This window comes from Heliangelus exortis, chromosome 1, assembly GCF_036169615.1.
Source record: "Heliangelus exortis chromosome 1, bHelExo1.hap1, whole genome shotgun sequence".
NCBI classification, from domain to species: domain Eukaryota; kingdom Metazoa; phylum Chordata; class Aves; order Apodiformes; family Trochilidae; genus Heliangelus; species Heliangelus exortis.
Genome location: NC_092422.1, coordinates 104,948,212 through 104,973,564, shown reverse-complemented (window position 1 = coordinate 104,973,564; position 25,353 = coordinate 104,948,212). Strand labels below are relative to the sequence as shown.

Here is a 25,353-nt window from a genome sequence, read left to right as displayed (position 1 = left end):
AGCAGTGGGAGGGAGGGAGGCTCTTTATGTCAGTCCCAGGAGGGGAAGCCAGGCTCTGGGTATGCTCTGCAGGTGAGGGGAATACTGGAGGGAAAACACTTTTGTTCTGACTGTACACAGAAACAGGATAGCATTTAGGGAATGGTAAGGAATGGATGTGTCCTGCATTTTCCTTTCTGAATTCACTACAGCTAAATTATTCATCTGACCTGCTGTAACCTATGGGTGCTATGGGGCACCTGGAGACAGTAGTGACAGAAAGTTAATTTGGGTTTCTCTGTGCTACATTGCATAGTGTAGACATAGTTGGTAAGATGGAAAGCTCCAGTCTTTTAGGGTAAGTTGAATCAAGTCTCAATATTGCTCCAGTTAAAAATATTTCCTGATACAAATCTACATAAGGTGACCACGAGGTGATGGACAAAACAATGCATACCTTTGTATTTATTTCTGTAAGGAACACATCGAAGGCCAAGAAGCTGTTTGATGGGCCAACCCAGGTTTTGCCGCAGAGATGGCTTTGACATACATCCTGCAGTTTTTAAGTGATAAAACTTCAGCTACGCCTAGTGACAAATGACCCTATGAGCTTTGTAGTCCAAGCCAGTTCCAGATCGACCCTGACTGCAGTCATTATAGGCCAAGGTTTCCCTCCAGGAGGGTGGGACACAAACACTTGCTCTGGCAGAATAACCAGCCTTTGAGACCGATTTAGCAGAAGCACGGAATAGCGGGGCTGACAGTGCCACAGTCACCCCGAGGATCTGACCGAACTCCCCAGCGAGACCAACCCGGGGCAGCGCCAAGGGACAGCTGCTGGGCACCGTGCTGGGTCACTCAGACCTCGCAGAACGTCCCGACTCCACGCCAGTGAGGGCCACAAGATGGGCAGCATCGTTCTAAGGCTCTGGCTCTGCTTCAACGTGCCCAACGGCTACCGCGCATCGCCCGCATGACCAGCACCAGGAGCTGAGACTGGGAAGGACACCCACACCAGGAGCCGGGACCGGGACCGGGACCAGGACCAACACCAAGAGCCGGGACCAACACCAGGAGCCGGGATCAGGAGCCGGGATCAGGAGCCGGGATCAGGAGCCGGGATCAGGAGCCGGGATCAGGAGCCGGATCAGGACCCGGATCGCGTCTGCGGCGGCCGGTTCCGTCCGCGTCCCGTGAGCGCCCTCCCGCAGCCCAACGGCTGCCCTGGCCACACGCGGGAACGCCCCAGCTGGCACTGCGCCTGCGCACGCCTCCAGCCGCCTCTACCCTCCTCCTTCCTCCCCCCCTCCCTCCTGCCGTCCGGCCGCGAAACATGATTGGCAGAGAGTTCTGAAGAGGCTCCTGATTGGCTTCTGGGCTAGCAGTGGCTCCGCCCCCTCTGCCGACGGCGCGGCAGAGCTGTCGGAGTTGTTTACAACGGACGAACGCCGTGGGGATTGTCCCCGCCTCCCCGCAACTCTCATTGGCTGACCAGAACCGGCGTCGCCACCCCATTGGTTGACGGCAGACCGGCGAATTTCCCACTCGCAAGGCTGCCGCCGGCGTGCCCTCATTGGTGCAGGAGGGGCCAGCAGCCTTGTGCCGATTGGCTGATAGCAGCGGGGCCCGCCCCTCCTCTCGCGGCGCAGGGGCCCTCGGTGTCGGTGCCGGCGGTGCCGGGCAGTGCGTAGCGGCGGGCGGTGTGTACGAGATGGCGGCGCGGCGGCTCCTTCTCTGCGCGGTGGCAGTGCTGATGCTGTCGGCGGTCGGCGGGGCCATCCCTCCGCCCGAAGAAGCGGCGCGCATGGCTCGCTACGTCTTGCACAACTGCGACTGGGGAGCGCTGGCCACGGTCTCCACGCAGGAGGGGCTGCGCGGCCACCCCTTCGCCAATGTCTTCTCCCTGAGTGACGGGCCCCCCGGGCCGGGCAGCGGCAGCGGGGTCCCCTACCTTTACCTGACCGACATGGAGATCTCCGTGCAGGATCTGGAGGTGAGGAGGAGCGGCCGGGCAGCGCAGAGGTGGGGTGGAAGGGGGGGTGCCCTGCAAAGCCAGCTCTGTGTGAACCCCAAGGAGACGTAGTGACGCACGTAAAGGAGGCTCAAAACTTAGAAGCGCGGAGGTTACTACCCCAATTCCGTGGTTTTCTTTGGTCGCCTGCGCTTTTTCATCTCGGTAGCAAGTGGTAGTTAGAACTTCTTTTGTAGAAGTCAGGGTTTAGAGCAGCGCTTTTTGATGTTGCTGCCTGTTCCGGGTCTGTCACCTCATTTGTGAGCCCTGAGGACAACTATTAGTCCTTGAACACCTAAACATGAAGTGGTGCTGTCTGTGTTGGGCTCCGTAGTGCCCTTTAAGAAGTTCCTGCTGATCATGGTCTGAAAAATCGCTAAGCTGCTCTCAGGTAGAGAAAGTGGCTGAAGCTTACAGAAGTGGTGACCAGAGACAGCACTTGGGCCACCAAATATTGAAACAGGCAGAACTTCATTTAAAAATATCAAAAAGATTGGAAATGGGTAGTGTGGGACTTGAGCAAAGAGTGCTTTTACCCAGACTACCGAAGGAATAGGAATTAAATCTCTGGAGCTTCCTGGAAAGGCAAACACATGACTAAAGGCAGCAGACAGGCATGTTGAGACTTTGGCCTTGTCTGGGGTCTTTTGCTTGGGTGTTGTCAAAGGTTGGCTAAAAAGTTAGGGAAATAGTGATTGTGTGCTTCTTTTTATTATTAAAAAATTTTTGTTCTGGTAACTGTTACATTATTTGTAGAACAAATAAACACAAAGCTTAAATAATGCAAAATCTTCAGACTTTGATTTAAGAAACTTTTCTTGTTTGTTCCCTGTCAGGTTTTAGTTTGTTACTTGGAAATATGTTTAATTATGTATGTAAGTGATTAAAAAGCCTTATTTATCTTTTATCGCATCTCTTTCTCCACCCCAGCTATGGCCATTTATTTTCTTTTTTTTTTCAGACTAAGGTAAAAATCATGGCATAAACTGCTAATGAACATTTTCCTTCAGAAGGCTCCTTTGCAGATCCTTATTCTGCTGCTACAGGGCTGAAACTTTTGCGTGTCACAGTCACATGAGCTGGGAGATATTGCTGAATAATCATGAATCAGCTCTTTCCTACTGAAGCAGCTTCCCAGCTGTCCCACGGCAGCTCCGTTTTCAGCAGTTCAGTGGTACTTTAAGTGACGTTGGGGTCCTTCTTTTTGAGATAACTATTTTAGTTACATTTCCCAATGCACATAAGCTTTCTTTTCTGGGAGATGATGAACTTGAGAATGTGATGTTCTGCGCTAAACAGCCCTGTTTTGCACTGATACTTTTCAGGCTGTGCTCACCAGATTAGCTTTAGAAATTCTTTAATTCTTCGGGCTGTCTTACTTAAATGCTCAGGATTTTTTAACCATAACTTTCAAAATTCAGTTTAAACCTCAAAAGTGTTTGAGTCTGACCAGTTTGGGGGCAGCCAGGAGGATTGTTTTGGTGGGGAAGTCGGTTGTTTGGTTTTGTTTTCACTAATGTTATCAGCGTTAGTGAAATGCAGTGGATGCCTTTCAGTAACCCCTAGTCTTTCCACTGGAAATAACTAAATGAAGTTCACTGTAGGTCCTTGTGTTTTGTACTGTCCTGTATGTATGTAAATTGAAATATATCATCACTTGAATGTGAAATTACTAGATTGTATCTTGAATTCAGAGTTTGAGGGAGTAGTGGCTCCTGAGGTTTGCATTTTACAATAACAAAGTTCAGCACGCTTCTAAACTGGGCTTTCTTTCCAGTTCAGAGCTTATCTAAGCAGACTTTCAGATACAGTCAGGAAAAGATGACAAAAGCTTTCTCTTTTTACCAGGTTTACTGAGCTGAATAGAGTACCAAAAGCTGAAAATATGGTAACATTTTATTGAAAAAGTATATAAACCTCCTGTCTATTTGCATTTCAGATCAATTCAAATGCCTCCTTAACTGTGTCTTTGGCACAGACTCCTTACTGCAAGAAGCACAGATATGATCCCCAGAATCCCCTCTGTGCCCACATCATCTTCTGTGGGGGTATTGTAAAGGTAAGCAACTAAAAGTTGACGGGTTTGTGTGCATCAAATAGTATTGCTTAGTGGATGGGGAAAAAGGTTAGAGTTTATATGCCAGAGTGTATGAAGGTATGTTATGTGCTATGATACCAGAAGGCTAGCTCATAGTTTGTGTGAGGAAAATGAAGGTATCACTTTCCACTAGACCTGGTTTGAAACTAAGGAGTCTAACACAATTCTCTTCTGAATTAAATGTGAAAATTTTCGTTTCTTTTCCTCATTTAAATTCTGTCATCCATGAAGTGTGACATATGCACTTTCAAAACTTTACTGAATGTCTGAAAGTAAAATTACAAGAAAAAAATTTAGTTCTATCCTGGCCCAAACCAGGACACTGAAGTATGTATCAAGTCTCAGCTATAAAGTTACAGGTGTTAGAGACAGAAAAAGTGCATTGTGTCGTATGATGGCATTGCTGTCAGTGTGTATTCTTTTGTACACCAGAACTTCGGTGTCCCATAGAAGGAACTGCATGTGTTATTCATTGAAGATCTTAATCCCATTATTGACCATAATGATTGAGGATGAGGACTAATTATCATTACAGTCAATTGTATGATAGTCTAAATTTTATTTGGTGTTTTCACACCTCAGGTGTTTACATGTGACACTCCAGCAATCCTTTGATTGCCGTCATGAGTTTCTCATCAATAAGGGAATTGTTTATTTTAATTAGTTCCTTTTGTACTATACATAAAAATCTAATTTGTTGATTGAACCCTTTAAATATTTGTTCATCATATATTAATTGCTGTCACACATTTCAGCTTCCCTTCTCTTGTAGACTCTTTTGTATCATCCTGTTTGTGTGTGTGTGTGTGTGTGTATTTGCATGCATCTGAACACATTTGGATGGGTTTGTTTGGATTAAGCAGGGGCAGAGGAGGTAAAATTCTCGTTTTATGGCTTGTCAAGATATTTTTCCTTATGTTGATGAAGTACTTCCTTGATCGTGCTTACTTTCAAAGCACCTTTTGATGTTTAAAGTAGCTACCTTGGAGTTTTTGTCTGTCACATACACAGTTATATGTCACAGTGAAGGTTCATGGACTCGAAATGAGTGCTCTGGAACTGGATGTGATTAAAATGAAAAAAAAAAAACAAACAAACCATGCTGCAGTCTGCAGTGGTGTGTTTTTAGCTGAGATTTCTCTTCACATAACTGTATCTTACTGTAATATTTTGCTCATTATTGTTTAGGTGAATGATTCAGAAGCAGACATAGCAAAGAAGGCACTATTCAGTCGCCATCCTGAAATGGAAAGTTGGCCTAAAGATCATAATTGGTTCTTTGCCAAATTCAACATCACCAATATTTGGGTCCTGGACTACTTTGGTGGTTTGAAAATTGTGACACCAGAAGAATACTACAGTGTCAAGCCTTAGTAAGTACTTAAATTTTGCATGCGTAACTCATTATATTTGGAACCTGTAAAATGTCTTATTATTAACAGTGTGTGTTGCCTGCTTTTTTTACACATTTAAATCTCTTCTGTAAGTAGTCTACTAGATGCAGTGTATGAAATCATAATAGAGGATCCACCTGCTTGACAGTATCAACTGAAGTATCATTAGAACTACCTGTGCTTAACTGTACTTGCAACTCAGCTTAAATACAGTTTCTTGAGAGGAAGGACTCATAGAGTGGGCACACTCTCTGTCCTCTTGTTTTTTAACTAATTGCAAGGCCAGTAATGTTTTGGTCCAATAGTTAATTTAAAAATAGTTAGTCTATTTGGCTTTTATTAAACTGTATTCATGGGATTGCAGCAATATTGCTTAATATTTTCAAAACAAAATTTGTTTTTAAAACAAAATTGAAGTATAGAAAAATTATGTTCCATTGTCTACATTTAACCAAGTCTTAAGAACTTTCAAATGCATTTTCTGCATTCAGCACTTACACGTTCAATTTTGTTTTTACTCCTTGTAGGTGGAGAAAGATCATTGGTGATGCTGATACACAAAAGAATTACTTTGGCTGTTTCATGAAAGGCTTATTTTTTTCTATCTATTGTAAAGCTGGATTAATAATGCAAAAAAATCAAGCACCTTCCATTGTTAATGAACATTTATAACACTTCTGAAGCAAATGTAAATTCTTACCAACTAGCAGAGATTGAATCATATCGCACTCAAAAACCTTTGTGCATAAGCCATAACTAAATTTTATTCATTGGATATGATTCTGGAAAGATGTCTCTCTGACAGTCTTCATTTAGAAAGGCTGTGTTTACCAGTAACTGAAGGATTAGTCCAGTTCTAGAACTTCCAATGACTCAGGCACACAATAGCTTCTTGTGATCACTTCCCAATTAAATTATTTTTTTAATATCTGTGTACTTTATATCTTTGTGGCAAAGTACGACAGGATGTCTCAGCTGACTATGGAGTGGAAAGCATTGCTTGTATTGCAATGGCAGATGATATGCTGAGTTCCCAAATTCTCTTGTGAATTTTCTTTGTATGCCAATACACTCACTTGTCTGAGCCATTTTTCTATTTTGCCACCTATACTGAGTGTGTTATAGAATATGTTTGTGTTTGTGCAAACTGTGCATGTAACTCCTCATAAGGTTTTAGTAATTCAGCTTGCAGTGGTTATATCCCCTGACTCTTTAAAAGAAGGTGGTAATGCCTAATGTATCTGGCTCTTGTGTAAGGGAAGAATAGTGGCTTGTAAATTCAACTACTATGTTGTGGAAGGCAAATTTTTTCTTATTAGGAATCTGAAATTTTCGGCATTGTTAATATGATCAAATTGCAATTCAAGAGCTACCCTCAACAGTAGAACTGAGCAGACTTTTCATTTTGGAAGCCATACACAGCAATTTTGGCTTAGTAACCCAGAAGCAAAACAGAAGCTAATACGATATGACACATGATTTATTAATTGTAGAGAATGAAAATTAATGAAAGGGCTGCATAATTAATTCTCTGTTAAACTAAGCCACACACAACCACAAAAAAATAAATTAATACTCTTTTACATCGTCCCTCATCACCCATATGGGAAGTTCAAATATCCAGAAGGTTATATGAACAATTAAGTTGATTTTTAAAATGAGCAAATATTACCAAGCTGACAGTAAAAAATGTGAAAATATTGACTACCTAGAGGCATAGCTATATATAGAACAGTAGAGTCTGATAAATCATCTCTACATCTTAGTGTTTTTATTATATCACTTCTTTTCTTAAATACTATGATGATTTGTGAAAGTTTTTTTGAGGTAATATATTAGGTTTTTCTTCTCTGAAGCGGGGGAAGAAGGTACTTGTTACTATATCAAATATGCTCTGTTGTACTATTTAAAAATTACTTTAGGATAAAAAAAATTACAATATGGAAACAATTTGTATTGAACAGATAACATTGACATTAAATACTACATCGGAAAATATTTTTATATGAGGTATAAAAATTGTGGAAATTCAAATGATCCTTTGGTAAAGACTTGATTCTTGCTATGATGACACCTGAATGTCACTCCATAATTTTTATTGTGTGAGACAGCTTATGCTGAACTTTGTTAAAATTAAAGTATTTTTTGACAAGTGGTGTCAAGTGTCAATTATTGCACATTCAATAATACTTCTCTTCCTCATTCTCACTCAAGCACCCTCTCTTTGCAGTCCTTGTTTTATAGTCACTCTGGAGTCTTTCACTCGTGTTGGAATAAATGGTGAAACACCTCTCTTACACCTGTCTTTCTCTCCTTGGATGAAATAAACATCTTCCTGTTTTTCTTTCTTTTCTGCATCTAGTACTGTGAAACAGAACAAAAAAATAACAGAAGTGGAGTTTGTGAGAATAAGTATAAGGGAGCCTTATTTGAAGGATAGGGTTTCTACATCTCTAAATGACTATATCATCAGCAAGCAGGTGTTCAGCCATCTCCAAGAAAACAGGGCTCCATCATGTGTAGTGGTTACTTGGGAAGACAAATGCCATCACTTTGAATGCCCCTCCTTTCCTTGTTCTTCCACCAGCTTTTATTGCTGAGCACAATGCCGTATGGGCTGGGATATCCTGATGGTCAGTTTGGGTCAGCTGTCCCAACTTCTTGTTCCCAGCCCTCTCTCTGGTGGGGCAAGGTGGGAAGCAGAAAAGCCCTTGATGTGATATAAATGATGACTGAAACACTGGTGTGTTATGAACACTGATGTGTTTTCATCACAAATTCCACACGTAACCCCAAACAAGCTATGCTGAAAAAAATTATCCCAGTACACCACCTCTGAAAGGTGCTTCCATTTGGGGGTTTGGTACAGAATAAAGCTTATTTTATTTTGTTTCTCTTTGGTTGTCGTGCTGGATTTGGTGTTTCCACTAGTACTAATTCCCAGTTTTTTTCTGATTGGGGGAGGGAGGGCTTTTTGGATAAAAATTCATCTTAAACAGTTGTGTAATACTACCCTGTTTCACTGGAACAATTTTAGATCATAGAAATCTCTATTTTAAATTTGAGAAGTCCCCAGCCAGGCTTTTGGAGAATAGTGAGCAACGGAATGGCTAAGCTAAATGTACAGGTACAGATTTGAGGGTTAATCAGAGATGAGCCAGAGATGGAGTTGCTATATCTATGCATCTCATTGAATACTTGGATAAAGACATTTTTATATGTAGAAGTGGGTAGTAAAGCAGACCGGGGTATCAAGCTCCCTAAACATCTCAGTAATAGGTGTGCAAATGTTAATGTAACTAGCTCAAGAAAATCATCAGCTTTTGTCCTGTTTTCCCTCACCTTCTTCTCCCTGTGTTTACAGTTGTATTAGGCTGAGTCAGGAGATTGGTTGTGAGTGTGCTTTATTTTTTCCTAATATCCAGAGTAATATTGTAGCTTAAAATAGAACAGGCCAAGTGCAAGAAATTAATACAGCTGTAAACAATGAATCAGTGTTTTGACTTCTGACTGCATGTGTCCTCTAGCATGACATGCTTTATGTATCCGAACATATTCTAAATAGTAATTAAGTTACACTCCATACCCAGGAAGTTATGTATCTCCATTTGTAGATAAGAATCAGAGCCAGAGGATAACCTTAGGCACCTCACTAAGTCACAGGATGTTTGTGAGCAGGAAATCTAATTAGGATAATATCAGCCTGTCTCTCTGATGATATAGTAACCTTTTTTTCCTTTGTCTGCTAATCTTGCTCATTAACATGTTTGTGTTTCTGCTTCTTGATTTTCAGGGTTTTTCTTGTGTGTTTTAAGATAAAAATTATGTCCAGTAGATTCTTGCAACATGCTACATCATCACAGAATAGAGTTTATGTATATCACATTTTAATCCTTTATTAATTTCTTGCTGGAATTAATTTCTTAGCTATTTAGTACTGTATCTGTGATTTTCACAATAAAATAGAGGTAGCTCAATGTATTATATTAATACAAAAAGTATTAATCCTGACTTAGTGGATGAATTTGTTTTTAACATGCTTTTCCTGAATAACAACACACTGAATCTAGAGTCAAAATCAAATAAACTGTTATATTATTGCTGAACACAAGAGGGTACCACAGACTTGCATTCGGGTTTGTTGGTTCATGTTTAATACTTAAAATTGGTTATTGAATTCATCATAACTCAAAGATGCCTGTAAAGCGTACAACAGGGGGCATAATAGGAACAAATTCTTTTTCTACAGCACTTTACATTATGAGTGCTTTCCTCCATAAATACAGCAGCCTGCCAGCTGCTAAAAAAGAAGCATTCATCATTTTTTGTGTGTGTTTTGTAATCATTTTGTGCTTTGGAGTGCTCAGAGGTAATATCCATGAAAATGATTTAAAGGTTTTTAAATTAAGAAACTCTAGTAAAGGAAATGGAGAGAGGTATAAAATCTCTGGGAGCAGCCACCTCCAGACTCAATAATGTTTATTTCTCGGTACTCACTAACCGTAAGAATCCAACGTGAGGGTGTTCATTCGAATGAGGATGGTTGGGCTTGTTTTTAGCTGAACTATACCACCTGACTCTGATTTGTAATTTCCAACAGCTAATTAATCTTGCTGAACTTGGATTGTCTCGATGCCTCCCAGTCCTTCTCCAGCAAGCAGTTCAGGCTGCCTGTGCTGGAGCCCAGCCCTGATTAAGTGCAGGTGCTTGGGTGGTGAGGCAGGGCTAGGAAAAGCCTGCTTCAATTCTTTTCTTTGGGGGTTGTGTTACAGCTTGGATCCTTGCTGCTTGTCTAGTCCTGCTGCTTTGACCTCACACGTGTTTGGCCCTGGTTGCTCTCACCCAACCTGCTCTTCTTGTCCAGGTACTGTGGGTCTTGGTGGTGAGGCTGGAGGAGGAGCTGCCCCTTGCTGCTCTCCAATGTGTTTTCTGTGCTGGGAGGCTCCAGCCAGGACCTTCTTATGAAAAGCATTGGAGTTGATCCCAGGGCTTTTTGACTTCAGAGCTTCTATGTCTAGAGGCTTCCTTGGGGTTTCTGTGTTGAATATTGTAGCATAATAAGATTAGAGTGTAAGACTCGTTCATTGTGGCTGAGGTTGTTAATGTTCTTCATAGTCCAGTTCTATATGGAAGGAAGGCTCAGGTAATGTGTTTTCTGGACACTTGCTTTTGTCAGATTTTTTTACTCAGTGAGATTTAGATTTGAAATGGGTAGTCTGACCTTGAAACCACAAAGCTCCTATATATGTCATGACAACTGGGAACTCAAGAGAGGAAACAAAACTCAGTTCATGTATATTAAAGGAGCAAGGGTCATGGTTTTAAAAAAAATGAGTTTCATTAATTGTGTTGGTTTCAGAGCTTCATGGAGTCTTCTGGCTGACTGAGACCACACACGCAGTTAGTATCTGAAGTATCTTATGAATTTTTGTATTATTTAGTGGATGTCTTCTTTTTACTTAAGGAACCTGGTAGCTGTAGTGATTGGTTTTTTGTTTGGGTTTTTTTTTTCCTCCATCTCTTCGTAAGCTAAAGAGAAAAGCTGTAACAATTCCCCACTACTCTTTGTTTCTGATTCCTGCATCTCTCAGACTTTATTTTGCATATGATTTCTCCAGTTTAAACAAAAGAGATTAATCATGGTGGCAGATCAGAACTGCTCAGCAAGTATCTTTTAGAGAGGGGATTCTCTCCCTCAATTTCAGCATTACCCACAGAGGTCTAGAACTACCTCACCTTACTTTTGCTGCTGTCGCTGGCTCAGGTTGTAACCTTACTCATTTTGCACCCCTACTTTTTTTTTTTTTTTTTTTTTAATTCTTTTTTTTTTTTAATTTTATTATCTGTAAAGATTTAACTAGATAACACTTTGCAGGGCTCATATAAAGTACTTGTAAATCACCTTGGTGTCTTTAGATGAGAGAGGTTTTTAAAAAAAAACAAGGTGACTTCTGGTTGATACAAACACAGAATAACTTGACAAAGCCGTGCATAGGGTATACGTACACAAACACGGAGAAAGATATTAAAGAAATATTGGGTACTATGTATGTAACTGTATGTGTAAGTATGTATATTTATGTGAAAACATGGAAAATACTTTGTATTTCTATGGTGTTTCATGCCTATGAGGCCTATTAAAGATCACCCAGTATTAAAACATAACTGTTTCTAGATCAAAAAGAAGCAATTGGTTCAGGGATCAGCAATAGATAAATAATTACACAAAATGCAGTTTGTGATAAGAACATGATGTAGTACTTTCCTGTTCTCATTTAGAAAAAATCCCAAACTGTTGCCTGATCAACTTAAATGAATTTCAGTTCATTCAATTAAGTTTCTCCCCAGATGCAGAAGTGATGTGTTAGGGGTAAAGAGGGGAAGAAAATAAAGGAAACAAAGATACCTGTCACAGGTCCTAAAATGTGGCTTTACAATACTTCCTTATTCATTATGGCTTAGTTAAGGTCTTCTCAGTATTAGCTTATAGTAGGACTCAATGATCTTGAAGGCCTTTTCTAACCAAAGTGGTTCTGTGAAAGACATAACCTTATTGATCAATTACATCCCGTACAGCCATGCAAGAAAATGCTACAAGTGTTCTATAATTAAAAACAGCATCTCCAGAAGGTGTGTTTGATGGTAAAGTCCCAGAATTTGTCTATGTACTCTTTAATGTAATCAGAGAACTGGTGAAAATGTTAATGATGTGAGAGAGTAGCTTGACTAGTCTAAAGGAAAAGAAACATTGTGCTTCCTTTTTAAGTTATAAGCAGTGATCACTCCAGTACACACACACTCACACACACAAAAATAATCCAAAGCAGATTGTAGATGTTTCACTGAAGAGGAAAGAATTTGAAATAATGCATTCAGTAGTATCAACACTGAATATTCAGAGATGATGCGTTTTAAGTTTCTACTAAAATCTCCTTCATAGGTTTCTAAAACCCGTGTTGCACTGAAAAATTTAAGACCATAGCAGGAACAGAGGACTGCTAGTCACAGAAAACCCAAAATAACGAATAAGAATTCATGCTTACACGGCATCAGAGCCTGCTTTTTATCTCTCAAAGGAAACATACACTCATGGAGGTCTTTGTGGTACTTCGCAGGTGTCTGATTTCTTTTTGGTTTTGGTTTGTTTTGGTTTTTTTTTCCTGGTTGGATGTGGCAGGGTTTCTATTTGCACAATGCAGCTGTAAGGAGAAGTGACAGTCAAATTTTTTTTTACTCTGGAAAAGCAGTATGTTCACTCATATGGGGAACAGTTGTAGCAAGACTAACTTCTCTTGTCTCTCTGTTGGGACCTGCAAAGCAGGATCTGTAGTTATGTAGTCTCCTTTCCAGCTCCCCATTTGCAATGGTGGCAAAAGTGCGGGGCAGGGACTAATCCTCTTGGAATTCAGCAATTATCACTAAATAAGTATTAATTGCTGCATTCCAAGGGGATTAGCACAGTCGAACCCAATTATAGCGAAGCAAAGCTTCACTGTAAGGCACTACAATGCATTGAAATGCTGTGAAGCAATGTCAGACTGTCAGGCTGAAACATTTTGTAAATAAAGGTTGTGGGCTTCCATGCTGTAAACAGCAGGCTTTCTATTTTCAGTTTATTAAGTCTACTGTTCGAATGGAATGCCTTGCCTGCAGGCTACAGCTTGCTCATGAAAGGAAATTTTTGCTTATTTAACACCCATTATCTTTTTGTTAACACCTTAAATTATTTTGATACTTGTTAATGCTGGCAATAGAGCTGTCATTTCTTGATGGATCAGGTGCAAAACTGCAGTCTGTAAAACTGGCCAGCTCCGTCAGGTAATGTAAGTATTAATTTTGCCCTCAAGTACTAATTGTATCAAATAGGCTTAGGAAAACTTTTGATACTTGACCTACTCTCAGTCCCAGCAGTCTCCAGTGACGATTGCAGGCAAGTTCTCTGTAGCAGCAATGCATGAGCCAGAGGGCAGTGTGTAGTTATTTTTTTATAGTCAGCTTGGCTGTATTGTGGGTTTGTTTTTTAGTTTTCATTTATTTCCTGTTAAAACTGTAAACCCTGCTGCTTTTTTATAGTACAGCCAAAGCATAACCAATAAGCATGAAAAGGGGATGCTTCTGGGGATGAATAAGCCTCTTGCATTAGAGCTGTTCCAGGATTTCTTGTGTCCAGAAAAAGAATGGCATATTGATGCACAGAACCAATTGAATCCATACCTTGTCTTTTTTTTTAATTATTATTTTTTTAATTTATTATTATTAAGAAGTTATCCTAGAGATAATGAGCTATACCTTAACCAGCATTGAATACAACTCAATAGTACTTGCGGATCACTTCAATTCCCTGACCCATTCTGTTTCAGGAACCATAGATCAAATCTTGCAGTCTTTCTAGCACAGGTAATTCTGAGAATGCACTTCTCTCCACACATTTGTTTAGATAAAGAGTCAAATTTAGCTGAGAGCTTTTCTTAACCCAGCAGTGAGGGTGTTATGTCTCCACCGTGGCCTTCTCTGTATTGAGACAAATAGCTGCTTCAGCTGAACCTGGTGTTAGCATTCACTTCTAGTCCAGTGTTAACTAAGCTTTTATGATCTGACTGAAGTGAGTAAACTGAACCATCAGTATAGTTTAAACTGTTGGTAAAAATGCACATACAAGACTGGCATCTCTTGCCCATGTTGTGTTTTAGGCCAATTTTTTACTGCGCTCTGTAGGGCTAGAGATGCAAAGACCAAACAGGCTGAAAAGGAGGTGACACTAAGAAAATCATTCCTCACCATGTAACTTCAAGCTGTGTGAACACAGAAAAGTTTCTTCCTAGAGAAGAGACAACTTCCCCTTTATCTTTTTTCTGTATTCCTCAACTGGATGTGATTTGCATCTCCCATGCTGTGCCTGTTGTAAGAACAACTCAATACAAGCATGATTGCTCTTTTGTATAGTTTCATTGTATTTAGATTATAATGATAAGCTTGCCTTGTTCCAAAAGCTGAGGGATGGGGAGGAGAGAATTTCTAGGGGTGCTCTTGTGCAAAGCCTTTTTCTGACTCTACCCGCAGTTCTAAATGAAGTCCAAATATGCTATTTCTCTGACCTTTCCCTATCTAGACATCAAAACACACTGGCCCAACTGCTGTTCTCCCTGTGTGCCTACTGCTGCCATTAATCTCCCTTTCTTATACAGCTCTTCATTCCTTTTCCTTACCTTTGGCCTCAGCTCTTTATTCAAAGTGATAATCTGCTGGCTTTCTGCCTGAGGGAGAAGCTATGATCAATAACAGGAGGAGACAGGGGTCAGCAGAATAGTGATGAGCAGGGCCATTTGCTCCTCTGAAAATACTGTTACCCAAAAATATCAATAACTAGTATGATATTCTTTTAGCTTTTGGATAAGGCATCAATGAAATTTAGGCAGCCTGCATTGGGAGCAGGGGTCTTTTCCTTCTCACTAATTCCTGATTTCAGCTAACCTTCTTTTAGGTGGAGACACGGAGAGAATGGGCTTTTTCCACCTCACAGTGGAATGTAGACCAAGCAAACAGCCATTCCTGGGACTAAAGATACCACTTTTGGCTCCAGTGTGTGGTGGCTCTCGGGGGTTCTGCTTTCCCTTCTGCCTGGTAGTGATTTGGAGCCTGTCTCCAGCCTTTCCTTCCAAAAGAGCCACGAAGGAAGCTCTCCTCAAGGTTGAGTGAGAGCAGAGGCTCAGTAGTACTGTCTAGGTATCACAGTATGGCACTCAGTGCTAGGTTTTGGTTTCTGGATTAGAGCTAGTGTCTAATAATGTTGGTATTACTGGCATAATATATAATTATTATTAAATAATTATTATTAAATAATTATTATTAAATAATTATTATTAAATAATTATTATTAAATAATTATTATTAAATAAAAGCGTAATACTGTTTTATCAGTGTATTAGCCTTCTTTGCTTCAGACAGAAAGGTGATTAATTTCTTTGTCTCTTTCTTCCAAGAACTTCAATTTTCTTTGCTTTCAAAATACTATAAATCCTTACTTCTTGTATGCACCGTAAGTCTCATCCTGCCAGTTGCCTTCATACTACTGGGAAATTGTTATCACCAGGCCTTTTTTTCCTAACTACTGGGGATGCATATTCTTCTTTCTCTTTTGTTTTTCCTAAGAATTAGGAAAAAAAAAAAAAACCACAAAAAAAACAAAAAACCAAAAACCACTTGTGCCTCCTCCCAGCCTAAGCTCTGATTCTGAAGTGTATTAATAGTACTGTTATTGTTAACATTCAGCAATTTTGTGTTGAGCTAGTTGTATTTTGATGGGGAGATGGCTGAGTTTTTGGGTTTAAGGTGTATCCAAGTAATGTTTTCAAGCTTTTCTAATTCACAGTTGTCTAAAATGTACAATTTCTGTTAATAGAAGAAAATTTTTTTCATGTTTGAAAAGAGCACAATAATGCAAGATGTCCTATGAAGTGAGAATTGGCATCAATGTGCCAAGTGGTATGATATTCATATAATTGCTTTGCTGGAGAAATTACTTCTAGGATCTCCTTCTGAGGAAGATTTTTCTACAACTTCAGGTTTCACCTTTCTTAATTTAATTTCATTATACTTGGTTTCTTATCCACTCTGTTGCCTTAAATTACTCCTTTTATTAGCTGCTGCTGCTTAATAAAAATGCAGTGAGAAACGTTGAGGAGGAAGTACTCTTAAACACACTTTGGGTCTCCTCTTGCTTTTTACTCATGAATTAAAAAATTCTGTGGTGGTTGGGTTTGTGGGTTTTTTTGTTTGTTTTTAATAATGAAAGCCAGTGTACAAAAAAAAAAAAAAAAAAAAAAAAAAAAAAAAAAGACCCCAAGCTGGACAACTGTCTGGTGCCCCTGATTCCTGTTTTTCTTCAGTTCTAGTGCCTTTTTTTCCCTGCCTCCCTTAAGACTTAATTTCTTTACCTGGAAAAGCTTAACTGCCTCAGCTTCTCTAAGGCTAATTTGAAAAGCACAGCGAAACCTTCAAGTAAAAGCATAATTAAATTATTTAATACAGTTAAGACCAATCCGTTTGTGTTTTTCCATCTCGGAGCGCAAAATATTCTCCAGAGTGACATTTACTGTTACTGCTACAGTGTGCATACTCTTTGCCTGTGCGGTTATCCGCCGCTGCCTATGGAGCTCTGCTTTAATACCACCTGATTTGATCACTGGCTCGGCTTTGCGAGGAAACAAGCGTTGTGATTCCCCTGGCTCAGCCTGATGATCACCACCGCCCCAACCCCTTTTGACCCGGGGGGTCAACATCAATCCAGCGAAACAAAGGAGGCTCAGATGTAACCTGTTCCTGCTTGTGGTTTTGTGTAGCTAGCTGCAGCGATGTTATTAGTCCCCTCAGAGCAGCAGAAAAGCTGAGGCATTTTCACTGTAGCACCGTGCTGCGGGGTCAGTGAACCAAGCACGGGTATCTGCTACCTGGGGCTGGATGCACAGAGGCGGGGGTGGGAGAGCCGAGGGGGTGGCGGTGACTTCGGGCAGCGGGAGAGGCTCTGCAGTCATTGTGCTGGGTGGAAAACGCGTTTTCACCAGCACAGCCACCGGGCAAACCTGCTGGGTTTTGCTTCGCTCTGAGAACAGTGTTAATGAGAGAGTCTACCCCGTGAGGCTGAAAAGCCCCATTAGCTCCCAGCCACCTCTCAAGCCATGCATCCTGCTCATGGGGTGTGCTGGTCTGCCTCGGGATCTGTCACAAGTAGCAAGGAGGCTGGATGCTGTGGCATGCTCAGTGGGTAGAAATGGAATACGTAGCTAGAGGCTGCAAAGCTTTTTGTTTCAAACCCAGCAAGGAGAAGGTGTTCTGTAGAGATGGAACGTGCTTTCCGCCCTGTGGGTTGCTGTGGCTTGGAGGACAAAACTGCTCCAGAGCTTTGCACACACTGACACTCTTTTGAAATGTAAAGATGTGGTGTGTTCACATCAAAAGGCATCTCCATTTCACAGGTAAAACCGAAATGAGCCAGGTAGGGGCAGTTGCTCAGGTCTGTTACATCCCATGGATGTTGACTCAGCAGAGTCCGGCTGTCCCTGCTGTCAGCACCTCACAGCCCTGAAGCCCTGAGAGTGCAGCCACATCAGGTTGCTCATGGTAAGATTATTTCAATTAGATTTAGAAATAAATTTTATATCTTTACCAGTTTAGCCAGCTACTTGTTCAAGAGTCACTGTAACTCACAATACTTCTGTTCCTGCCTTACTGCAAGATGGGCTTAGTTACATTATATCCCTTCCGAAGTCAGGAAGGATTTGGTATAATTGGTATTTTCTAGGCCTCTTTTAGAGATCAGCAGCTGCTGACTGGGATGTCCTAGGAACCATAAGACAACCTGAAGAGGGGGGGAATCCCACCCAAACTCAGCTTGCAGGGAGGAAAAGACAAAAATGCAAAAGGAAACCCCAAACACCAATAGCAAGAACATAAACCCCAGGCTTCAGAGGCTGCCTGTCTGCGAGGCAGAGGAAGGCGCATGCTTCGGCACCGCTGCCAGCAGGTGGACTCCGAAAGCCCTCAGAGGAGCTGAGCTTCCTGCGGGGCTGGCAGGCGCCCAGAGCCCGTGTAGGCGCCTCTGCTCCTTGCCCTGTGCCTGTGGCCTCCTGCTCCTCAGCACTGCCTGGACCAGCAAGATGAAGTGGAGGAGGATCGTGACCTTTGCCATCCTGCAGGCTCAGCCCCCAGTCACAGGTAAGGCGGGATTTTATTTTAAAACTCTTTTGAGGAAAGAACATTTCGTTTCTGTGCTGGATTCCCCACCATCTTGGTAGGAGGAGGACCTCCTGTCCTCCTCATCATGTCTGGAATCATGGTCAGCTGTGAAAAGGGAGGAGGATTCATTGTGTAGGACTGCCCTGATAAAAGAGACCCTCTCTGGAGGGCTGGGGAGTGGAAGGAGGGGGCAAGGACGGCTCTTGCTGCTGGTTCAGGAGGGACATCTCTCCGGTCAAAGCAAGGCTAACAACAACTTGTCTGTAAATAAGGCACTCGTCACTCACTTGAGAGAGTTTCCTTGGCATTTAACAGGAGAAATTTGGTGCCATCATGAAAATGTTGTGACTTGTAGTAATCTGCGCAAGAGAGGCTTTTAATTTAGTGAGGTAAAGTTAGGGCCGTGCTACTCATAAGGGTATTTTTGGGGGGGGAGGGTGTGTTGGTTTGCAGTAAGCAGCATACCCATCAGGCTGGAAATAGGGTCTTTCATTTCATGTGTCTGCCTTCGTGCTCTTCTCTGCTAGAAACAATGTAAAATGAGGTAAGTTTTACCTTTTTATATTTACTCATGGTGGTGCATATGCTGGCCCCACCTGGGGAGAAAGTGAACTTTGATATGCACAAATCTTCAAAAGTCACATTAATTTTAGGAGAGAGGAATGTACTTTTTAGTGGCTTAGTTAGGTTGAAAGAGCTACAAAATTTACATCTGGAGAAGGCCTCAGCCAAGGCCAGCCAGATACTAGTAGGCCATGTTTGTGCATGCCATAAAGCAAAGTACACTGGAGGAATTTCCCCCATAACATACGCCCTAACTCTGCTTAATGAACAAGCCATCCTTACGCTGAAGACCTTTGGTGAGCGCCACAGACTTTTTATTTGAAAGTTTTCTGGAGATTGGAGGTTGTGCAGCCATTTACTGGTGCTGTGGGATCGGTTGTGGTAATTTGCAGAGGTTATGTTTCAGGAGGATTTTTAGCAGCCTTGAATGCTCAGTTGGCAGGCCTGCCTTCTGTTCATCCCCCACTAGGTCTGAGGCCTCTCTCCCTTTCTGATGCCTTCCATACTTACCTGTGATACTTCTGGTGCTTACATTGTGTAGTTTCAAAAAATAGGTCACAATGTAATGACAAAAATATCTTTTTGCATTTTTCTCCTTTTAATCTGTCACAAGATACCTGAAGGCTCTTGTTTGTACACTTTTAGCAGAAAACTTTTATTGAAAAACATGTAATACAGTTTGTGGGTGGTTAAGGCCTATAGGGCTCTCTGCTGCAAAGCTCTTAGGGGGTATTCACACTTTTAAGGAATACATGAGATCAAATTTTGAACAGGCTAAAATTGCCATTCATTTGTAGATGATTGCCTGTGGATTTGAAAGGAAGTATTTTTCATTGGATACCTATAGTAGTTCAAAAAATAGTAGTATTTAGCCGAGGAGTATAGGTATAAGTAATGTAACACAATTGCTACATTGTTGCTACTTCATTGACGCAAAACACACAGCAACAAAAATGTAAGATCACCGTGAATTTAGTTCAAAAATGAGGCCAAAGAGATGGGTCTTTTAGTTCACAGCTATGAACAGAATCAAAGATGTGCTGCTGCTGCCTGGTGTGTTTTCAAGCCTTCTTAGAGTGAACTTTAATTTTTCATAAAACAGGCTCAGATTCAGTAAGCTGCATACTGCCTTACAGGGAGTTCATCGCACTTTACTACAATATATTTTGTGGTTATTCTTCAAATGGTCAATTGAAAGATGCTGCCAAGACCGGGACTGATGAAATGACAAGGCCTTTCCTATCGGTCTTCTGAGTGCCAAAGTAAATAGGCATGGGAAAAAAACCAAACCAACCAAACCCAAACCTGTTTAAAAAATAATTCTAGAGATAGGCCAATTATTCTGGTTCAGATTTTGAATTATTGACATCAGACAAAGTTTCAGAATGTTCATACTTCACCTTCAAGCAAATTACAGAGGGAAACCATATGATAGACACATTCAGTTTTCTGTGTTTTTCTCTCAGAGGTATAAAAGTGTACATCTGCATGTTTAGCCAAGATCCTCCTATGGCTGCTCTGTTCAAAAGTGCATTAAAAAATAATTTTAATTTCTGAGTAAATTACTTGATTAATCATGTCATTTAATGCAACATAGGCATATTAAAAGATTTCTATCCAAATACCACAATTTAAATGGCAAAAACTTTTGGACAGTTTACAGAACTTTTAGTCTGGGGTATGACAGGCTCCAGTGGCAATAAAATAGTACTGTGGGTGACACTGTAGAATTGCTCCCTTTTTTTTTTAAGGCTGATGAGATGACACTTTGATTTATACAAATAAGCAACACACACTTGTATGTATGAAAATATGTGCAAGAATTTCTTCAAGTATAGCCCTTCCCTGTTTTTCACTTTTCTTGTAATCATCTGCTAAACTGAATGAGATATTGTCCACTTTTTTTTGTGAACTCTGTGGAAACTAAAACATGTCAGTTTTTGGCAGATATCACACAGCTTATTTTCAAAATATTTTGCTGTTCTGCATAATTATGTCTTCTGCCCATTGGATGCCATGATGCCAGGAGCCTTTTTTTTTTTTTTTTTTTTTTATCAGTTCAGGGACAGGGTGATAAAGTAGGCAGGTAATGGATCTTAGTGTTCATTTGTTCCTTCCTTTTGATCAGATGACTTGGCAGGCCCACAAACTGCAAAATCTGTAAACTAAAAGTTGTTTTCAAGACTATTCCGAGAAACCCAAACAAGTAAATATGAACTATTTTGACTACCATCCCCATGTCTTTATATGCTGTCTCTTAACTCCTCCTAGCTGAGGTCTTGTTATGCCTAGGGAAAAAATAATCGAAAGGCTTTCTTTTACATGCTGCCTTTCCTTTTTCCCCTGCCTGTTCACAATGATTCCTTAATAATTCATGGCAAAACTCGTGAACTGACACATTCCAGCAAATGGAACAAAATGTAGGCAAATGTAGCCTTTTTGTGTGTGTAAAGGGACAAAGCGCAAAGCTCTTGCAGCACTAGATTCAATTCTCTGATGCTTATTGTAGAAGAAGCATTTTCTGTTGGAACCCTTACAAGCAAAATTCCTAATGAATAAAGCAACTAGCTAATGATAACCTTCCTTTTGATTTTGCATGTGTGCTAGACGGAGAAGTATATACAAGCCAGAAAAGAGCTGTCTGAAAATATATTTTTATTTCTCCTGTGTGTGTCCTTCTTACGTAAGACTGAACAAAAAGCCACATTGGGAGGTAAAATAGAAGGTTCTTCTAAATAGAAGGTGCCTTTAAGCTAGCAGCTTAAAGGGGACAGGAACCTGATTTATTAACGAATGTACACGTGAGAAACACTTGTGACAGCAATTTTCTGTTATTTACACAAACCTGGATGGTTACTCACACTGTAAGTAAAAACGCCTGCGCAAGGAAAAAGGATATATATAAAATTAAATTATTTGCTTCTTAATTATCTCCAAACTGTAACCAAGCTCCCTTTAAAAAAAAATTTTTTTTTTAAAATTTCTTGCTTGCATAAGTGCAGAGAAACATCAGACTCCCATCCCATTCTCCAGCTCATTCTATATTTGAATGTCTATATTGTATGTGGAAACCTAAGATGCATCAGCTATTCTGGAAAGAAAACTGTAGGGTTTTTAGGGTGTCCTGAATGAACGATATGGCTTCTTAAAAATACTTTAATTATTTATGGTGTTAAAGATACCTGTTTTGTCTGGTTTCAGCTGTAGTCTTATAGGCATTATCGATTTTCACTGTTCCACTAATATTATGACTTCAGTCATCATCTAAATTAAACATTTACTGATATTTCTTTTTAGCATCAAGAAAACAATTCATGTTGTTCCAGTGTCTTCAAGAAACTGAAAGCTTGCAGATTTTTCTGATATGTACTTTTGCATAATGTAGTATTTTGAGATTGGGCTTGAATATCGTCTTAAGTAAATTCCATTCTGCTCATTAAAAAAATACATAGTATTTTTAGCTTTTAAGGTATGACAGTCCAAATAATTTTTTTTTCCAGAAAGCAATGAAGGTTGTTAAGTCCAATTTGTTGTATGCAACCAGTTTATTATTTAATATATATATATAAGAGATAATATATGCAGGCAAATGGAAAGCTTAGTTTACAGTTCTGAAGTCCATACATAGATCTCAGAAGGCAGTGAAAATGCATGTATTGACCACATACAACGGATATATCAATCTTTGTGAATGGTATACTTACCAATGTGTCATTCTTTCAGTATTTTGACAATTTAGCTGTTAATAATAAAGTGAAAACATCTATCTTCTAAGCCTCAGATTGCAAGCACAGGTGCCTGTAAGTTCTGCTTAAGGGACAGGAGCCATGTCAGTTGCTGAACCATATAGGCTGGAAAGATTTGGATCCCTGCAAGTTTCCTTGGAGTAAACCATCAACCTTCAGTAGCCCTCTGTGTGCCCAATACTTTGTTATATGTCTGTCAAATCTTACAAGATGAAGAGCAAGTTTGGGGTTTTCCAACTCCACATACTCTTGGTACGCAGGATTATGTTAAACACCGCCCTTCTGCCAAGCAGGCGCCTGATGAAATGCTCAAACTGTTTGGGTTATTTATTTCATGGGAGTTGCAATTGTATGAAAACTTCATCTATATCCTGACTCCTTTTGAGTAGAACATTTTTAAAATTATATTTATAAATGAAGGAGAAGCCTCTTTGAAAGTTCAGATAACGAGGAGATCAAATATGTATCAAATTAGAATTCGTTGGAAGCTGACAAAGGAGAAAGGTTACAAAATTTTCAAAAAAATGATAGCATAAAATGTAGGAGGAGACACTGGATAAGTCCAGAGGGTGACTAATTGTCAACCTTTCTGTTTATTTTTTTAAAAGAAGTATTGATATGTAGGATTTATTTTAAATTCAAGCTGCTTGTTCAGATTTTCATCTTAAATTTCACCATAAATTAACTTTTTGAGTTTCCTAGTCAAGTTTTCTAGCTTGTAAAGGAAACTTTGAAAATGCAAGCCTGCCTGGCTCCAGAAATGGAAAAAGAGGAAACCAGCTGTTTAACCCACCACTTATAAATTTTCTTCTTTTTTTTTTTTTTTTTTTTTTAGCCATTTTTTGGGGGGTGATAAGTCAGCCTCCATCAGGATGCTGCAATGCTTATGGCTGGCAAGCACTGAAAATAGTTTTCTGGTGAAAAAGAAAAGCACATCAGGTATTTAGAAACAGAGAACACATGCAGAAGCTTTCCTAAGAGCCCCAAAACTTGAATTGTAAAAATTCATTAACAAATTTTTTTATTTAAAAAAAAAAAGTCAGAATAATGGACTGGAACACTTTTTTCATTAGATAGGATGTGATATCCAGGAAATAAAGGGAATCTTAATTTGGGTGGTGTTTGATTTCTTTTTAAGTAAATGTACATTTGCCATTTAATAAGGAAAGATTTTTGCAACTTAAAAAAACCAAAAAAAACCAAACAAAAAACCACCACATTTTTCTGATTGTTCATCCAGATTTCTTAATCAGTTTGTTCCAGCTAGGAACATGGTGTTTTGCATTCATTTCACTTAGAATGTTGCTGTCATGTGCATGACAACCAAACGTGAAATGGCAGAGCCAAGTATTTATCAAAATGTTTCCAAAATATTTAATACATAAGCATGTGTTGTAAATTCATTCCAGTTCCCCGTGGCATGTATCTCATCACAAAGCAAACTGAGGCACTGACAGGGCCAAACAGCAAGATGTCAGTGCTCTCTGGGTGGGTAAACCCCTCATACTTACCCAGATCCTGCAAGAGGATCGAGGTTCTTTGCACAGGTTTGTAGAAGCAAGGCCCAAAATTATTAGATGCTTTGTTTGTGAGCTATTTGTTTTGAACTGATATAGACATCTAGCTCAAACTAAAAAATCTTGTATGATAATTTATGAGGTCAATCTGAAGCAAGAGTTTGGTATAGTGTGACAAAGTCACTGTTTAAACTTCTTGGTAAAGATAATTTCAGTGAAAGATCTGAAATTCCAAATGTTAGCGACTGCACGTTTCTGGTTACCAAGTGTGAGGGGGGTTTTTTGTCATTCAGAAACAGATGAATGGTTTGAATTATGTCCTTTAAAACTATACATAAACTAGATTCCTAGGCTGAGACCTTCCAGCTCACAATCACAATACAGCAGAATTTTAATCCTTTAAAGAAAAATTTTGAGTAGTACCATGTTGCCCATTATAGCCATCTAATTACTATAATATTAGATCGTTTTTCTTTGGTTGCATATCAGCAAGCTTCAGTCGGAGAAACTAACATAAAATCTTTAGTAGGAGAAGTAATTTCTGTGACTATTCACCATGTGTTGTTGCAATTTACACTGTTTCCCCGTTCAGCCATGTAAAACCAATTGGAAGAAAAGTCTTACCAGAATTATTTGGAGTTATCTCCCTCTCTTTCTCCTTCTTTTTCTCTCTCCATGATGTGAATTTGCACAATATCATAACTTTAGGCTCTTATGTAAGAAAACTAATTTCAGTAGCACTTTGTGCAAGCATTCAGATAAATTTCTGAAGATTGAATAGCAGAATAAATTCTGAAGTAATGAAGACAGGATACAGATAAAGAAGTATTACATAACTGGTATCTCGTAAAAAAAAAAAATGTACATAAACTAAAGATCATTTTGAAGAAGCAAGTAAACCATTCTGTGAATTACTCTGAATATAGTTGCTCTGCTCATAAAATGTTTTGTAGCAAATTAATTTCTTTTGTTTTTTCAAGAATGCTACTTCAGTTCTGCAGATTTCTTCCTAACAACTTGCAGACAGTTTTCAGGAATCAATTGCTATTTTATGTTATTTTATGATTTCTTACCTAAAGGTATAATACCTGACTGAGTGTGTGCAGGTGAACTGATTCTTAAAATGCTTAGTCATTTGTATTAGAAGTTGTTAAATTCTTAATAAAATATTTTCAATAGAGATGTATGGCAGTGGTGCTTTATGAAGTATTGTAAATACGCATTTTTCTGTTTGATTTTTTTAATTATAATTTTTAATTTTTGTATTTCTCAGGGTATGCAAAAATCTTCACTGCTAATCTTGGTTCAGAAC

At 39.8% G+C, this 25,353-nt stretch overlaps 2 protein-coding genes across 10 annotated transcripts in view; both read left to right on the top strand.

Moving 5' to 3' along the window:
- Positions 1–1,545: 1,545 nt before the first annotated feature.
- On the top strand, positions 1,546–16,514 carry CREG1 (cellular repressor of E1A stimulated genes 1). Of its 8 annotated transcripts, none has more exons than XR_011728433.1 (5): positions 1,546–1,972; positions 3,930–4,049; positions 5,277–5,461; positions 13,744–13,879; positions 15,882–16,514. XR_011728433.1 is itself a non-coding variant. In XM_071756674.1 (5 exons), exons 2-5 carry the CDS (start codon positions 3,093–3,095, stop codon positions 7,807–7,809), a joined length of 474 nt encoding a protein of 157 aa, XP_071612775.1. In that variant the 5' UTR covers positions 1,833–1,972; positions 2,952–3,092; the 3' UTR covers positions 7,810–8,378. The 8 variants fall into 8 exon arrangements, 5 of the variants coding, with proteins under 5 accessions (XP_071612754.1, XP_071612767.1, XP_071612748.1 ...); XR_011728429.1 differs by lacking the exon at positions 15,882–16,514 and adding an exon at positions 14,964–15,205; XR_011728438.1 differs by lacking the exon at positions 15,882–16,514 and adding an exon at positions 14,949–15,205.
- Positions 16,515–17,867: 1,353 nt separating this feature from the next.
- The window catches only part of CD247 (CD247 molecule), a 57,174-nt gene continuing 49,688 nt past the window's right edge, over positions 17,868–25,353 (top strand). For both annotated transcript variants that reach the window (XM_071756621.1, XM_071756615.1), the window contains exon 1: positions 17,868–18,193. In XM_071756621.1, coding sequence (XP_071612722.1) covers positions 17,893–18,193 — 301 coding nt within the window. In that variant the 5' untranslated portion in view covers positions 17,868–17,892. The remainder of the gene's footprint in view (positions 18,194–25,353) is intronic.